We start from the raw sequence: 19,191 nt of genomic DNA on the forward strand, positions 1-19,191 counted from the left end.
CTTACATCTCAGTTCAGTCTGTTTTAAACAGCCAGCTCTATGAAGCTAATGGAAAACAGGATTGTATTTGCATGCAGATCCCTGGGGAACTGTTTCTTGAATATTTAAGGAGTATATGTCTGATGATATGTTCCCAGATTGCTTTAAAGTAACTATATGGGTTTTCCTTAAAATGAAAAAACTTGGGAAGCTCATACTGCAGATTAAATACGTAATCATTATTGAAATGGTTGGGCATATTATATAAACGGTTGGACAGATTATATAAATCGTTTCCTTTTTATTGTCAGTAAGGATAGTCTGTTAACTGTACTTTAATGTAGCTTCTTTGTATTTAAATAGTATTTTTGGAATTAAAAAACTGAGTAGGAGTGATGAGGTGTTTTTACACTTCTATACCTTATTGGTTAAGACCACCACTGATATATTTTGTTCACTTCATAGACTGTAAGGCCAGAAAAGGCTATTGTAATCATTTAGTCTAGGACCTCATATAACACGAGACCTTCCTAAATTAATTATTCATTATAGTAAAGGGTTTTGTTATTTTTTTAGAAAAAAAAACATTTTTGTGATATATAAGTTGCCTGTGGTGGAGAATCTGTCTCACTTCTAAGAAAGTTGTTTCAGCGATTAATCGCTCTTATTAAAGAAAGAAAGAAGGAAATCAAAGTATTATCGTCCTTGTAATCTGAATTACTTTAGATAAAGTTTTGAGCTATTGTCTCATACCAATCCTTTTTCAGGTAGAGGAATTAACCTATCCTCAGCCTGCTTTTTCTCACATGTAACCGAGAGAATATGATCAAGTGCCCTTTAACCCTCCCTTTGATAAGCTATAGACATTAAATTCCTTCAGTCCTTTGCTGTTATGTTTTCCAATCTATCATCCTCTTGCCTGTTCCCAAGAAACCTCTATGATTTTTTTCACTAGCTTTCATGAACTGTCTGTGCTAAAACTAGGCATTGCGTTCCTGTTGTCATTCCAACAGTGCCAAATACAAGCATAATATAATACCTCTACTCATTATTTCCAGATTGTACTTTCAAGAAAGATAGAAATCATTTTGATAGTGGTGTCATACTACCAGAAGTTCGTTTAAAGATGATTATTAGCCATGCCCCTAGATCTTTTCCATAATTTTGCTTCCCAGGAAAGTTTTTCCATCCCATTGCTAGGGCCTGCTCCAGTGTCTGCTCTTCAAAGGAGTGCAGAAAAGCTGGAATTCAGGAATATATTGAAAATCTGCAAAATGTACCTCCTAATGTGACTACTTAAAATCCATTAATTAGCTAGATAGTCTGTACTCTACCTCAACCAGAAGGCATAGACTTGATTTAGAAATAATTAAATGAAGTTTTATGGTGTGCATTATGTAGAAGATTAGACATCATGGCTATAATGATACTTTCTGCTATTACTACTTCTATTTAAAGCAAAATATACTGTCTGAAAATAACAGAATTGGGAGCAACATTTTCAGTGCCTTTATGATGTTGCTGTAGATAGGCTATTTGATAGAATCATAGTGGAGACGTTATACTGCTGCTTAAGAACAGATATATTTTACTTATATTTTCATCACTTTATTAATCTTAGTTTAATAGAATTTTGAGTCAATCAACCATAAATTATTCTTTCCTGGCACAATGCAAATGTTAATACTCTTCCAAATCCCCAGTCATAAGCAATTTTTTCTGAAATTGGAATTTGATTTTTGTTTGTTCATTTTTTGTTCATTTTTAGCTTCCCAATGAAGATACTGAAATATTTGAGAGTGCCTCACAGTGCTTATCATTGCTGGTTCAGCTGTATGGAGGGAACAGTCAGGAGAGTATGTCTCCAGAAAACATGGACAGCTTTGCTGAAGTACTGAAGTCCAAAAAAGATACACGACAACTGAAGCTTTTGTTGAGAATTATAAAGAGACTGGTGAGTCGGCTTCTAAACATTTTAAAAGTCCATGTGTTTCTTTTATATCATTGGATAATTTTTTGGCTGGTTTTTTCCTCTTAAAGTAAAAAAGAGTATAAAAGAATTCTGAAAACAAAATGTGTGAAGTTAAATTTCCTGTCTTTAAATTTCAGTTACCTTCTCCGGAGAAGATAGCCTTCTACATGTAAAACCTCCTACAAAATGATAGTTGGATTTCTCCTATTTTAGTTAACCATTCAGCTGTTTAAATAACTCATTTATATATTTGTTTAGTACTTCAGCTTTATGAAGTATTGGAACAATTTTCTGAATGCCTTCTGAAAGAAGTAACCTAGTAGCATTAAATAGCTGTTCAGAAACACAGTGCTTGATTTCACGGTAAATAAAATGCCATTTTGTACTTGAAATAGGTTTGTGCATAGGCTGTTGACACCTCATTCTCGCTGAGTGACAGGGACCACTTCTGCTGGAGTGGTTGTAATGCAGAACGTAGAACCCACTGACTGACAAATCAGTGGGTAACGTGCAGGGGCTTAGTTTGGTGATGTTATTGATGGGTAGGGGGTTTCAATTCTGTCATGCTCTGACGTGGTAGCATGACAGTAGTGTTGTGTCTTTCAAGTAGCTTAGGTGGAAAACCTTCTGTATCTGTAACGTTCTCTTGGATAATAGTATGGTTTTTATGTTGAAGTGTCTAGATAAGAAGCTTTGCCTGCATTGTCACCTTGCGTTGGTTGATTACTTCTGCTCTTGGAGAGTAAAGGGTGGAGTTTTCAATTAAAAGAGGGTAACTTCCCCAGTTTAAGAGGCAGAAGACAATCAAATTTTGCAAGTGCAGTGCTGGCTACTAGAGTAAGGCCATAATCAATGGCAGCAGGAATCGTCCTACTTACGGAGCAAAGAGGAAGCAACCCTTTTTTGTCGGGCTTTTGGAGCTGTTCCTGTCCTCTTTCTCCTGCCTGCTGTATTTACATCACAGGAAAGTAAACACCATACTCTTCCTCCCAGTTTTGCTCAGTCCTATCTCTCCCGAAAAGAAGCATGAATATATATAATTGAAATTGAAATGATGTTTAAAATTCATAATTTTTCTCATCCTTGACATCATCTCCCATTTCACTCCTTTATTTTCTCATGCTCTTCCTGAAAAGAGAATTCTAGCAAAGATTTTTTTGAAGACACTTCCTATTGCTTTTTGCTTGTACCTGTGCTTCTCTTTCTATGTAATTGTTGTGCTGCATAGAACAGGTTTTTGCTTTTCCCCAAAAGCAATAAGTGAAAAGAGGCAACAAAGTGTGAGGAAAGGAAAGAGAAATAAGGCTGCAATATACATATCTAGATTATTTGATTTTAGCATAGCTACAGACTTGTTTCCTTTCCCTCCGTTTTGAATACTAATGGTTCAAAAGTTGACCTAGCGTGCAGGATATTTAACACAGAAACTTCTGTTGATTATCTTAAGAGAGCAAAGCTATGCTATCACCTTTTGAATCTTGCAAGTTCCTGTACTTCTAGATCTCTCCTTTGTATACGAGTGATAGTGGTACTTGTTATTTATAATATCAGGAATAGATTTTCTGTAATTATTTTAATGAGATCATAGGATTTCTTTTGAAAGCAGGGTTCATAGATAATTTGACAGATTATTTAATAAATCTTACATTATTTCTCTAAACCTTAAAAAGTCCTGTTCAGAGGAGATTATTATCTTGTCAAAATTGTCATAATCACAAAAGACATTGAAATATAATCATATCTATTTAAGAAGGATTCAGCCCACATCAGCTGTTCATGCTGAATTTTGAAGCCTAGAGCAGTGTTTTTCTTTTCTTTTTTTTTTTTAAATATCTGAGCAATATTTTAATAGAGGGATCGTTAAGTGCACTGATTTCCATTCTTGCCAATCAGTGCTTGTACAGAGCATCTTTCCAATCTGTGGTCACATTAACTTTGTTGTTACAGGCACAGGTATTGCTTACGTAAGACAGGAATATACAAAAATAATTCAATGAGTTTATGCTATAGCTGCCTTTATAGGATGTATGTCTAGAAATAAGGAAAAGGCATAGCAGTATGACTAGTTAATCTTTGTCCAAATGTTTCATGTGACTTGAGTGAGCCAATGGAGACAGGTGTCTCAATTTCAGTCTTCAATTTAAAACATGTCACAGAATATGTTAACGTACAAGATGACCTTACCTTGATGAAATGGAAACTTATATCTATGTGTTGTTTTAATTTAATAATATTAATTCGTTAAGTTTTATCTCCAGTGGTTGGAGGTTTTTGGGTTGGTTGGTTTTTTTTTGGTTTTTTTGTTTTTTTTGTTTTTTTTAATTGACAAAGTTGGAGGTTTGTTTTGAGTTGGGTTTTTTGTTTGTTTTTGTTTGGTTTTTTAATAGTCATTTTTCATTGTCACCTTTGACCAGCAAATTGACTGCAGGGCAATATAAACTTCTTGCAACATTTTCTTCACTGATGTTTGCCCTACAATTTCGTTGTATTAATTTATTAAACAGAAGTAAAGATATAGGCCTGCCTGGGGCTGGGGGAAATATCTTTGTACAGACTTATTAATGGAATCACCATGAACAGCCCTTTATACAGGCTTTATTTTTCTGTAAAAAGAAATCATTAGGAGTGAAAACCAGAAAAAATATACTTTGAGCTAACTTTTGTAACTGTGTAAGTAAGGATCTTTCAAAAGCTTTAAAGAGGCAGCGTTACTGTCGTCTTTCTTTTTTTTTTAAATCACCTCTTAGCTTTCAAAGCTTTTGGCTCTGTCCAGGCCCAGGTTAACCAGTCTTTTTCAAGAATGTTCTCTCAGGGGCATTGATATAATGGACAGAAACTGAATAAAATTATTGAATCAAAGAAACAGGGTTTGGTGGTTTTGGGTTTTTTCCCTTTTAGCCCTTTTACTAACTCTCTTGTTCTGGTTGCTTCATCTTGGGTTAGACAATACTGCTATTCTGATATTCTTCACCTTTTTAGCAGCATTTATGTAACTGATCGGTGACATCAGGGGAGTGATCTTCTCCCATTCTTTGGTTCTGGGAGCCTCTCCTGCCACCCTTTATGGAAATCACTATCTCATCACTTCATGTCTTCTGTGAAGATATAGTGCATCTTATTACAGTCCAGTAAATCATCTAGATTAAAGTATTTCTTTGTGAAGTGGAAGAAATTTTCATTTGGGAAGTGAATAGTTCAATTTTTGCCTGCTTTACTGAGAAGTTTTTCATTTCTCTTTTTCCCCAGAGGAAAAAAATCTACCTGCCATCTCAATTTACCATCTAGTATGTAATGTAAAGGCATCGATTATCACCAGAATTTTTATAGAACTAGCCAATATCTCCACTGGACACATAATCACTGTGGGATTACAGATGGGTACTGACAAATAAAATGTTTCAACTTTCAAAACAAGAGAAGACTCTCTTTATTCTGTCTGGTAATAAGGAAAAATTCCTCTGAGAAAAATGAATAAGCATCCGGCTTTAACAGACAATTCTGCACTCACTGTGGAGAGTGAAATTTTGTTCTGTGACTTTTACCTTAAGTACTTGTCAGAAAGTATATTGAATTTTACCTAAATCACACTCTTTTTTCTTCTGATGGTCTTTCTAGAACCTCATTTTCACTAATTTGTTTATCTTAACTGTCAAAAAGTTGTTCATCCTTTATTTGTGAGCAGCTAAGACATTTAGGATGTCATCTGCATGTCAGATACCCTGTGGGATACATATAAGGATTTTTCAAATTGTATTAGTCTGTGTAGTAAAGATGTTAACGTTAGAATGAGAATACTTGAGCTGTGGCAAAGGTCCATAACTTTCATTAATTTCATTGTAGGACTGTTGAACACTAATCTGCTCTCCCTGCCAGTTTGGGCCACATCGCTGTGTGCCTGCAGGCAGATTTACTGTCCTGTTTCCAATGAACCAAAGCCTGGGGAACCACTGGTCACTATGTCTAAAATATCATTCAAGTCATGTGTCCCTAAGTATTTCTGTCATGTAGATTAGTAACTATATCATCCTGAGTTTTATACAGAGATGTGCTGAGTTCACATCTTTTGAATTGGCACCTGTGTGTTTGTATATTAAAATATATGCATATATTTTTGCTGTGATAGTTCCCAGATTAGGTCCTCTTTATATTAGCCACTGATCATGCATTATGGGGAAGGACATTCAGAGCTTGAAGAGATATACGGTCTGGGCAGCACAAATGTTTGATTTAGGGTAGCAATTCTGCAATCCTTCTCTAAGTCGAACGTCTTGCTGGAGATTTGCTCCTCAGTGGACTCCTGCAAGTACATCTGCAGGGAGCTTGCCTCAAAGAAGATGAAGCAAAATCCCAAGAGATTTTCCCATAGCATCCCTTTCATAGCTTCGGCTCCGAGGATTCAGCGCCACAAAGAGGTGCCTGTGCGGCAATTCCCAGCGGAGCCTGCTTTCCCAGAGTCTTGCAAAGCTGCGGAAACCTGTTGGCATATCTCCTGCAGAGAGAACACAGCTCTCTCAAATAGCCTCAGTTAGCTGGAGAAAAACTTCTTATGTGTCTTTCTCCTAACCTGAATCTTTTAAGCGTGCTTTTAATTCATTTCATTAATTACTAGGGTAACCCATAATATTCCATTGCTCTAAGGAATAAGTGTATAACAGAGATACTTGTTAGACTGTGAATACAATACTCACTTCTGGGTTGCTGGCATGTATAGGTAGACTCACTATAAATGCAAGTGTTGTTATATATATTTTCCTTAAAGTACATATCTTTTTAAAATCCTGATGACTTATATGAACAATTTATATTCTTCATTAGTATTAGTCTCTTATTTTCAAGTTGTTACCAAGCTTGCATCCCTTCTTTATAGACCACCTTTTGTTGGCTTCAGTCTAACAGAATAACGTCCCTGGGTAGGAGGGGGCATTCATTAGACACAAACAACTTAAGATCCCCCCAAGAAGAAAAAGCTAATCAGCATTAAGATACATTATGCAGATCATAAATAGGACAGGTTTCTCAAAATGCTTTGTAGCAAATACATGGGAAGGATCATACCTCTCCACCCTTCCTGCTGTGCAGGGAAGCTCCCTCTGTTTGCACACTCGGACAGGCCTTTGTTTTAGGGTTTTAATGAAATTGGAGAGAGTCCCCAGAGATGAGAGAAGGGGAGGCCTCCAGCACCGGCTGTTGGTTGGCAACCTTCTGCCATGGCACCTCCAGGCTCTGCCATACCATGTGGGGGAATCGCCCTGTCCCCAGGGCTGCGCCCAGGGAGATGTCTCTCCTCCTCCTCCGCTTCTGGGTTTTAATCTAGTCGCAAAGTAAGCTTTTAAGTATAGCTGTTTGAATTTGCATGTGCTTTGACTGAAATACAATCTAATGACACTCCTTTAAAAAAAAAAAAAAAGTTACAATGTCCCTGATGAATATTAGCAGTCGGTAGGGATATTTGTGTGTCGGAATTGCTGGGCCAGGCCCTTCCCTCTGGTCAAAAAGCAATATATTGAGTTTACAGCAAAGAGTTAAGAAAAACTGGTTTAAATTACTCGGAAGGTGAATGCACCTAATCACAACTACTCTAATACAATTTAAACAACAATTAAAGAATGATTTAAATAGACCTAGTATAGCGTAATTTAAAGAAATTCAGCATTTAGCAGGCATAGTTCTCTTGCGGCACAGCCCCTTTGCTTTACACTGTGGTTTACTGAACAGAGAATTGAGCCAATATTGATTAATTTATATGAGTAATTTGGATTTCTTTTTTTTTAAATCTCACTTAAGCTGTATTTTGAACTATGTGTTCAGTTTGTAACGTCCTATGGGCTCTACCAAATTCTCATGTAAATGAAATATTGTACTTTCATCATTAAACCCTGATGAAAGACTTTTTTTTTAAGCTTAGTAAAGCATTTTCAGTAGCACTAAGAAGGAAAACATTTAGTCAATGAAAGTGTGATTTTTGAATAGTCAAAACTAATAGTATCCCAATTTGTTCTCAGACATTCTTCAAGCAATACCAAGTCCTAAAATATGGATTAGTTAGTTTATAATTATTTACCTGATATTAAGAATAACATAGCTTTTCAAAAAGCACTTTTTAAAAGTACTGTTTGAAAATGTTATTTGTATGTCTAGTAATACTTAGGATATCCAGATGTGAGAGGGATACAGTAGTTGATTATCATTCAAGATCTCGTGGCATTCTTTATAGTAGTATACATGGCTAATTTTAACTTGACTAATTACATTCTGTGTTTTGAAATCCAGGACACAAATTTTTGCTGTATAAGTCTGATAAGAATTTTCATTTTTCATCTGAAATAGTTAGATACTGTTTCACCTTAGAGGCATGTGCATATTTATGACCTGTGTGCCTGGCTTATATAGCTTGTGAAGGGCTAAATTCAGGCTCATTTATACTTTGTGTAACTCATGGAGTGTATTCAGGATGCTGAGAAGTAGTACAATATGTTAGCACTGTCCTTGACTTTCTCTTTTTTTGACATTTGCATCCTATGGTTTCTGCTGGAGGAGAGGGAAGAATATTTTGGTATTTAGATTTACACACTTGGTTAGAGCACTGAAAGAATTTTAATAAGCCTTTTCTGTTTCTGATTGGCCTTCCTTTTCATTTACCTCTTTGAATTTTAGAATATCCTTCTTTCAGTTGGCCAAAATTTTTAAGTGCAGCATTCTGAAGTTATATACTGATGGCTTTTTTTCCAGTACTTTTCCTTCTGTCTTATGAAATTAAACAGAACAAGTATCCATGGGTAAGTCTCAGTCACCGATGCACTCCCTGGAATTCTTATCTTCCCCTATCTTGTCACTTTTGATCCTGTCCAGAAGTTCTGTGGCTTGAGCCAGATTGCAGGAAACTTTGCTATTTTTTGACCCAAAGCACTAAATGGTACAGGAATGCTCTGCTTATTTCTTCTCATAGAAAAGGCAAATATTTAAATCTTGATAAGATTGTCAGGCTTATAGGATCACTTATTTCTGGCTGCATCAGAATCCTCTTCTGCTGTGTGAATTTTATACTTCTCTGACTACACTTGCTCTAATTCACTTTACATGGTATAGTTTGTAACCCTGTGTATGTATAACCATAAACACAGTATATTTTCTTTTTGTGTGACTTGGGGTATTCTTAACTCAAAGCATCAAGATATTCCTAACAACTGTGAGAATTAAAATTTTATTTTAATGGGAACTAAGCTGAGATTTTTTTTTTTTTTCAGCTGATCACTGGACTCCATGAGCCTATTCTATTAAAAATATTAGGCTTCATATAACCTGTGGTAAAATCAAAATATTAAGTAGTGATACATAAAGTCAGATGGTGAGGAATTTTTTATGCAATTAACTTACCATCTTGGGTGTTATATAGGAGTTTGTATAGCTTGGAAGCTTTTGTTAAGGAAATATTTACTGGGACTTCTAACTTTTGATGTTATTTAGGTCCCACCTTCTTGCAGCTGGTGATATGTCTGGAATATCCATGGTTATCTTAATCTAGAGGTGCTGTTTTCTTTTATACATTTACACCTCTGCAATGACTAATTTGCTGTCAGTGTTTTTACTGTAACTGTGAAGTGTTTTCTGCATACTGAAGAGAGTTCACTATCCTTTGTCTGGTATTTCCACCACATAGACAAACACCTGCTTTGCTAGCAAATCATATATTGAGTTCTCCCGCTCCCAAACCAGAATTTCAAACAGAGGGCTATTTTAATGGCTTTCCTTCATTTTTCTTTAGTGTTTGTTTGATGCTGACAACTTTCTAATATACAGCTGGATGGCTCCTCCTTTTGCTGCTTTCTGCTTAGTCCTAGCAGCTTTATGTTTAATATTATTCACCTACCCTCATAAGCTACTATGATGTTTAATCTTTGCAAGATATTTCATGGTCCTCAGATAAAGAGTAGTAAATATCAACAACATTTTTCTAAGAGAATCTACCAACACCAATCGAATAGGATTAAATTATTAAAAATATTTTCTCAGCTTGAATGTTAATATCAGATTGCACATATGTCTGGGGTCTGTAGCATTAATAGGAGTGTATGAGCAGTAGTTGCTGCTTTCATTAGTATTATAACTGAATTGCATTAGTGCCTGTAGATCAGGACCTTATTGTGGTAAGCCCAATGCAAGCTCAGTAAAAAGTCATTTCGTGCTCCAGAGAACAATCCAGCTCATTTCCTGTATTCAAAATAAGCTCAAGGAATTGCCTGAAAGTGACTCTCCCAAATAGGAAATAATTTGACACCAAGATGACCGTCCTGGATAAAACAGATCCTTGGGCAGTGTTCAGTTCTGTGCAAGCAGGAATGGGAATTTAACTAGTTGCTCCTGATTATTAATACAAAAGTAGCTTCATTTTATTCCAAATTTAAATTCTTATGGTCACAGGAGTATTTAAAAATACTTAGCCTTCCTCTAATCTTCATGTGAGTCCATTACCAGAAACTAAGAGAGCTTTGAAACATTTTGGTTGCCCATGTTGAAGATGAGATACAGGTACGCATAGAAACCAGGTTTACTGTGACTTTTTCAAACTCATGTTGCAAACCCTTCAAAAAACCTCCCGTTTTTATTACATCTATTCTCTTAAACTCAGTCTCCTTGCTGACAAGTTTACAGAGGGTGAAATAGTCCATTACATTTCAGCATGTAAGTAAAGTTTTAACTACCATGTACCAGGAGGAAATCTAATGTAGGAATTAGATTCCCTACTGGGAAGGAGTGGTCCTTCCTTTGCCTTCTAAATCACCTAGCACTGGACAGTCAGAGTGAAAGGTCTTGACATATGCTCTTCGTTAATGCTTAGTGCTCCCTTATTTTCCTTGCCAATGTTTCTGTCTATTGATTTTTAAAATATATTTCAAGTTCTGCACTTTAATATGGCATCTGACAAACATTATCAGTGTTTCACTTTGTCTAGATCCTTACCCTCTTCGTCTTATAAGGCTGAAGCACTGCTGAGAAGCTGGTGTTTTCAAAAATCTTGCCATGAGCAAATCTGCAGGTTACATAGAGTTTGATTTAATAGCCAGTGTGTGGATGCAGATAAACAGGGAATATAGTTGGAGTGATTAAAGGGATATATTGTAGAGGAAGACAGTCCTTGGCCATCAAGCTGTGAGGATGTGGGACTCTGAGGCACATGAATTAGGCAAAGGAGACAAATAGACTGATAGGGCATTTCAGATACAGGTTGTCTGTCAGATGGAAATTGTGAGTAAAAATATGACATAGATAACAACAAAAGTATGCTGGTCATGATGATGAGACCAAGCAATATGACCATATAAAGCAAAAGGAAGGCAGTGTTTAAGGAGTTAGAGATTGTTGGAAAGATCAAAGATGAAAATTATTTTAGAAGCATCAGTCAAAACATGCATGCAATGAAGGAAAACAAAGCACCCTCAAGCTTTTTCCCTGGATATCTCATGCATCTAATGGTTGGTTGATGTATTCGTAAACAATATGTGCATACTTTTAAAGTTCCCCAACAGAGGGCCCATGCTTACATACTATTCCCTGGCAATGATAACCGTATCTGGGTATTATGAACATGGTGCTGCACTATTTCAGATGAGTCCATGATTCATGTAAGTGTTCTGAAACAAGGTTATGTTTAAAAATAGCATTTGTGTGCATTGAGGTTAGACTTTCAGTAGATTCTGCAATAACTGACCCCCCCTCCCAAATTCAAACAGTGATTCAATCCAGCGTCTTCCGTGATGAAACCTCCGCTTTTTAAATTATGAGTACTCTACTAGTTAAACATTTATAAAGTGCCCAGTGCTGTCACTTCTTCAAACTATTAATATGTAATGTTTTTATCCAAACATCATTATAAATTTATAACAAATTTAATTTGTGGTGATGCAGTGTTCTATGGGCTGTGAATTACTGTCCTAAATTTCATACAGCAGATGCTTTCTCTGGAATGCAATGCCTGGTTGATGAGTTCATATGATGCAGCATAAGAATATCTTATAATTTGCATACCAGCTCTACTCTGCTTATACAGCTTGCTTTTTTAGACCTTTCAGGGGGCACTTTAGGAGCAATGAAGTTGACACACAGTCTTCAGTCTTGTCAAGAGCAGATGATTACCTAAATCCTTTAATATCAATAGAAGAGTACTTCTTCCAGTGAAATGTAGTGTTCCTTTAGAAATGAGTCAACAGATGCATGTAATTTTATAGTATCAAATAGCTCCAATGATTTAAAATTCATTTTTAAGGAAATATACTGGTGTACTTAATTGCGAGAGAACTGTTGTAGAGAATAACCCCAGTATACATTGAACAGTCAAAATGGTATGTTCCATAGTGCATAATACTGTACTTTGTGGATGAAAATCTGATCTTTATGCTGTAAATCCTTGGTAACTGTAATTAATAGACTTATTGCATGTTAGAATTGCATCAGAAGAAGATAGTTGATATCAAAACCTGCCCCTACATGTGCTAAATAAAATGTGTGTATAAAAATCTGCCACGAATACATGATGTGAGGTATATACATGTGATGTGAGGTATGTATACTAAACAGTGGGGTCCACGACACTAATAATCTAAACAAATTACAATATTTGTAACTGCAATCTACCATTGTCCCATTTCATCACTGAAAAAAAGAAGACATAATCAAGGCAGAATACCTTGTGCTCATTCTAACTGAATGCTTCCTTTGTGGCTTTTCATGCAAGACGCCATTGTTTCCAGGGAAGTGCCAGCTCAGGACTCTCTACCTGTCCCCCAGGCAGAGGTTTTCCCTGAGGTGGGCTTGGGGTATAAAGGCAGGATTTCCCAGGGAACCTGGGCCCAGTGCTGCTGGCCCTGAGTGCCGGAGCAGAAAAGCTCTGCAGAGCTTACTGGTAAAGCAGCATTTAGTCAGCCCTAAAATTTGAACTAAGACCCCTCAGTGAGTAGCTGTGTGTTGCTTATTCTTATTAGAGCAAAAGTCTAGACAAAGCAGATTAGAGTTAAAAAGCAAAAACAAGTTAATCTTTTACAATCAAATAATTCCTGTGGAAATGAGTATATTAACACATCCTCATACTGCTACTTTTCTTCAAAGTACTACCAGTATTTAAATACTATAAAAGGTAATTTTTAGCATACTTGATAAAATAACAGGTTTACATAAAGCATAAAAGGAATTGTTGTTTATAAAGATCAGGGCCCTCTTTTGTCATTTTAAACCATTAGTACAGTTTATGTATTTGCAATATAAATGGGGGTATATTCACGTAATGGCACACAGTATTTATTTTCAAAGTCCATAACTATAAGATGGGTAAGAGTAATTTTTGCACCATATATCAGTCAGATATGTGTGGCCCTGACTTTGCTAATATAGCAATATTTCTTTTAGCTTGGTGAGGAAAGTTCTTATTGCTGAAAAGCAGATTACAGCTGTCATTGAAAGATTTAAATAATATGCCCTCAGGATTGCTCGAGTGGACTGTTGCTCCACTGAGGAGCTCTGATGACATCAGAGAGATGCTCATGCAATTTATTCATGCAATTGTAGCTCCAAGATGGAATATATATTACATTTTGAAGGTGATGTTATTTAATAATGAATGATTTTATAGACTCTTCTAGTCTCTGTATCACCTTCACCATTATATTTGTTAGGATCCTTTTCTCAACATGTCTTTTTTATTCTACATTTCCACCTCTACTTACATGTTTTTGATTCTCTCTCCTGAACCAGATGCTCCCAATTTTTCTTGAAACTTACTTTTTTTTTCTTTTAAATGAAGCTGAAAGCTTTGTGGGAATTGATGTTGAAATCTGGAGGAGCAAGAATGTTAAAATGCCTACTCTCATCTTACATTTTGACCACTGCAGGTTTCAACAAGATTCTCTTCCCCTTCTTGCAGCTTCATACTTTAACTTTGCATAACTATTTAAGATCTCAAGAGTACATAATTACATTAGCAAACCCTATGTGCTTGTGTGTATACACCTATTAGGCTTATATACTGTTCTGTAATCCTTTAAAATTTTCTTATTAAATTATAACTTATTTTATTTTTTAGTATTTCCATCTACATAATGGCTAAAAGTTTCTAAAATGACTAGGGTTTGAAATACCTTAATTTTCCAAATTTATTTGCAGAGATTCCAAAGGATATCTGATTTCCTGAAAGTACTAATTACTTACTCCTGAATATCAGGCCTACAAAAAGTTTCTCTGGTTTAGCATCCCAAATAATTAGGTACTTTAAAAAAAATATTTCTCTTGCAAAAGGATTGAAAGAAGAGACCAAAGAATTGACTGGGGAGCAGAAATTCTATAGGATACTAAGTATTTTGGTTTAACAATTTAAATTCCGTTTCAGTTTAAGTTCTTTCAGTTGTACATTTCAAGAAAACAAAATGTAGTGAAATAGGATGCTGTGATATGAGATTAAACTATGTGGGAAGTCTAATAGTCTTCCTAAAAGCAAAGCTAGCACCAGTGGGGTTTTGGTTTTTAAAGCTTATATCTGTGTCTTTTTCCTCACTCCCCTTTTAACAAACTGTTTTAAATGGGAGATGAACCTAGTAATGATGTAATCAAGCTTTTGACCCACAAGTTCAAATGGCTTTGAAACGAGGCAAACGGAATTTTTCCATCTCTACTAGAAAATAATATCAGCCAAACATCAATCTGCCAAGATTGTTTTATACAACTCTTGACTAATACCTTGTAGAATACTTCAAGAACTTAAAAAATGATGATACTTTTAGTTGAACTTGGATGAGAAAGTAGAATGCAAATGTAATCACTCTGACAGTGATTTAATGACTCCGGGACATCTGGGAGTAAGGCAAGATGCAGAGGACAGTGGTAGGATGTGGATTGGAATATGAAAGGAGCAGCATTGACTACTGCTGAATACGTGTATGTGAGAAAGAGAAATAACGATGTCTGGAAATGATTAGACGTGAGAAATATAAAGCAGTGATGAACACTGTCTTGATACCATGGTAGCACTGTGGTTCTGAATCTGTGTAATTCCCAAACAATATGAAACACATTAGATTTTGGGACTACTGAACATACTGATTAGTGTGATATGAATCCTGTGTCCCACTCTGTACAGCCTGTCCCCTCTGTGCTGTTTTGATCCATCTCCCCACCCAACTTACAGGGGTTCAGCTTGCAGCCTCTCTGTTCCAGCGGAGAGGAAGGGAAGAGATTGGAGGTGGTTGCACTCCTCATGTACCTTTCTGTTCCTCTCCCCTCTGATGGACAGGGATGAATCTCCCACTCCTCTGCAAAGAAGCTGGATCAGAGCTGGACTTATGTGTTACAATGTCCATAGCGGGGAATGTGCTCCAGTGAAATTGTGTGCATTCAGGAAGTCTGCAGGGAGAGAGAAGGGGCACCAAAGCCACCATGTATTGTAGTGTCATCATTGGATGAGGTCTTCTAGAGACGTTTTCTAGCCACAATCATGTTACTAGTGAGAATAGAGAAGTTCTGGCAACCTTACTTGAACCCTCATCCAAAAGATGCAATAATATCATATTTAGCAGTATCATGCTAACATCATGTGCATGATGCAAATGCTATTACCCATCAACTTGTTTAAAAGAAAGCAAAGAGTGGTTATGTTTTAAACAGCAAATCAACCAAGGTACGTGAAACAGCTGGACAACAGTTGGTATCACACTAATAACGCAGCTATAGGTGCAGTAGTCTCTGCACCCCCCCAGTCTTCCATCAACCCTGTTGCTCTGCAAGGCAGCTGGTGCAAACACGCTAATCCACACTGTGTGCTTAAGCATGCGGCTTCCTCCATGCAGTAGGGGCTGTGCTCCAGCCGGACCTGATGCCATGCTTGCACTATAGAAAGTGTGTATGTCTGGTCTAAGGGCCATCACATAATGCAAGCATCACCTTTGTGTCTCAAGCTGCATGTTTATATGGTACTCAGTACAGTCTTGATTTTCACTGGAAGCTCAAGATGTGTAACTAGAAGGATTAATCAGACAAAAAGAGTGAAAATGAAAAGAAGCAAGTTTGTAGCACTTGAGTGGCTCAAAGGGCCCTTTCTTCTTAATCATTCCCTGGACAATCATTCTTTTAGATGCTGTATCTTATCACTAGTCAGAGTTAAAATAACTCTGTCAGACTCGTACAAGTGATTTCAGACCAAACAAATGTTTCCTAATGCCAGCTGTAGAACAAAGGACAGAATAGAAGGGAAACCTGTAGCCCATATTTAATTACATATTTCTAGATGTAGGAAAGACCAGCCCTTAAATTCAGTGATGGCGCTGGAGTTGCGCATTTTGGTTTTCAGTTCACCAGTACAACAATCCTGATGAAAAATTTAGGGAAACAGGTTATATATTTCTTAAGTAATTAATATATTGCTAGATCTAATGCTTGAAATATTGAGATGTCTTATGAGAGAGTCATCAGAGCTTTCATATAAAACTAGAAAATCAAATAAAGAAAACTAATATTTTCTGCCACTCAAATGGCTTGCAATGCTCATTATTTTTGTGTTATTTTCCTGACATTAATCTTTTCACTAAAACCATGTGGTTGAAAATAGAGAGATAATTAGCATTAGCCCATTTATGAGAAACTGCTAGTGACAGAAGCTTATTTATTGTTGTGTACAATTAAAATATGATGTGAACACATGAGAATTTACATTAAAACAAGATTGCAGCTTGTCAGCAGTTTCCTTTGTTCAGCTGTGTGTTTATTAGGCTACAGCTGCTCACCTACTTTTATATGACTTTGTAATAATAGTAGCAATGTCTTCATTATTGGAGATGTCTAACCCAGTTTGATTACACAACGTACAAAGCAAAAAAATATATCTGATATAATCTTTGTTAAAGAACTAGATCTGGAAGTAAGATTATATACCAAAAAAAAAAAAAGACCTTCCTGTCTCATCTCTTTATTGGTTTTGGGGGGTTTTTTGTTGGTTTTTTTTTTTTATTCCTTGCAGTAAGTGTTGTTTATGCATAGCACCTAAGGTGATTTATGTAGATCATTTTGCCGTTTTATTTGGATAACTTCAGTGCATCTACAAATAAACAACTTGAGACCTGTCAGAAAAAAAGCATGTGCATTTTTATTCCTAATTCTGTCATTATACAAAGTGATTTCTGCGGTATGATAGTTGGTCTTAGTTTATGCATTTAAGGACCTTTGGGACTCATAGTCCTATTGTTAAGAGGGTCAGCTTCTTTATGTTCCTTGGTGTAGATGCACCATGGGGGGAGGTCACAGTGAAATACCCACACCCTTTTCTGGCTCCTGTAACTGGATGGGTAGTGTTTCAGAGCCTACAAAGAGGAGAGCAAAAGTTTCATCTGTCATTAGTGCCCTGCTGACACACAACATTCTGAAGGAAAACCAGGCAAGATCCAGGGCCCTTATTTCTGTCTGGCCTAGGGATGTGGTCAAGCATAGAGAAGCCATCAGCAAGTCCCAATAAGAAGATGTAAAAGGAATTTCTGGGAACCTTCCAGGAGCTTTCTAAACTGAAAGGTTTTGTGCTTTCAGGAGTAATATAGGGCCATCATGTCTTCAGTGTGCCTAGGGGGCATACCAGCACTATTAACTTCTGTTAAGATGGTTCACATTGTTCTCAAAAACAGTCAGAGAAAATACTGGTCCTATTAATTTCATATATTTTTTGCAGTCACTATGTGCAAGTCTAGCTATCAAGTGAACTTTCTGAGAGATAGGTATCAACTTGAACAGCTTTCTTGCTGGCTGCATGTCTCTTGTAGCTGTCGTTGTATTTCTGTCTAGAGGGTTTTATTTCTCATATTCAGCACTGTGCATAGACATAGAGTCGTAGCCCATGACTTTGAACAGAATCTTAGTTTGGTTTTCTGGAGCAGAAGCAGGATGAATGAATGAACAGGGACTTGGGTCACTATCAAAATTAAGACCTTAAGCGTATGTTTCAGGTTCATTAATGTGAACAGAAAGAATTGTGCTTAAGTGATTTCTTGTGACTGTCCCGACAGGAAGCAAAATTTCCTTTCTTCAGCTTGCTAATGTCTGTAAAAAGGTCCTTTACATCCCCACCACCCCACCACATTTTTTACTTTTGCTACAGATAGAAAAGCAGCAAACTGTTACTTGTTTGGGAGGTGTTCAGATACTACTGGAGCTATGACAGTAGTCAGTCTGGCGTGTACAGCAATTGAATGCTTGCTGCTACCTTCAGTACACACTGTCCAAATTATTCATAATTTTTTGTTTGGGAGTTGATGATGAAAGGGTGTCTCTCTGCTTTTTGTTACTTCTGCTATGAGTTTCTAATGCACCATAAAGTCTCGCTGCCCTGTATGAACATTCAGTTTAAATGCCAAGCGGCACTTACAACTGTGATCTAGATTCATCACTTCTGATTTTAATGACACATTTCTGCTATTTCTTTTAATATAAATGTGATATCATTGACATTGATTTAAATGGGTTATGTTCCCATAAATTATTATTCCATTGCGTAAAATAATTTATGTAAGAATATATTGATATTCTAATGCTAAAATTACGTTGTTTCTAGTTAAGTAATTACAGGTGTCAATAATTTTCTAGAATTATACCACATAATACATAATCATCTCCTTATAGTACTTTCCTAATGTATCTTTAGTCTCCAAACCTGGGCTGAATATATGGGCAGAAACTTCTGAGTGACAGTGTTAGTGATTTGCCCTCTGATGGCATTTTTACCTTTACAGCTTTTGCTCAAATCTGGTTATTAATTTTAAAATGTGGAACAGCTCATAGTGATTATTATACTCTCCTGTGAAGTCACACAGGAAAAAAAGTCACAAATGTTTTGATGTTCTCACATTTGAAAACTGAGGTTTTAAAAAAACCCTTAGTTTTAACATTGTAGAAATTGCTCACTAATGACAGTTTAATCATAGGGTTAAAACTGACTGTGATCTAAAGCAAAGAAGGGAGGAAGAGGAGAGGCAAGAAAAGAACGGATAGAAATATCACTATACGAGAGCATCTGAGCTTAACCTTGGATAGCAGAATTACTTGGGAGGGATTTTTGCTATCCCTTCAGCATATGGAAGTGAGACAAGTATGATAATCAAAAAGTGCAGTTGCACCCTGCAATTTTCAAAAGAAGAAAACAACTAGATAGTGTCATTGAAACCCAGAGAGAATTAGACATAGTTCTTGAAAGCTTGAATTTTAAAGAGTATTAATTAAAATGT

The 19,191-nt window shown here is 36.3% G+C and overlaps 1 protein-coding gene across 7 annotated transcripts in view; it reads left to right on the forward strand.

Annotated features, from left to right (window-relative positions):
* The window catches only part of ULK4 (unc-51 like kinase 4), a 256,096-nt gene that overhangs the window by 197,894 nt on the left and 39,011 nt on the right, over positions 1 to 19,191 (forward strand). For all 7 annotated transcript variants that reach the window (XM_072853762.1, XM_072853760.1, XM_072853764.1 and 4 more), the window contains one exon: positions 1,748 to 1,933. In XM_072853762.1, the coding sequence (XP_072709863.1) occupies positions 1,748 to 1,933 (186 nt within the window). The remainder of the gene's footprint in view (positions 1 to 1,747; positions 1,934 to 19,191) is intronic.

Source organism: Ciconia boyciana, chromosome 2, assembly GCF_034638445.1.
Source record: "Ciconia boyciana chromosome 2, ASM3463844v1, whole genome shotgun sequence".
In the NCBI taxonomy this organism is placed as follows: domain Eukaryota; kingdom Metazoa; phylum Chordata; class Aves; order Ciconiiformes; family Ciconiidae; genus Ciconia; species Ciconia boyciana.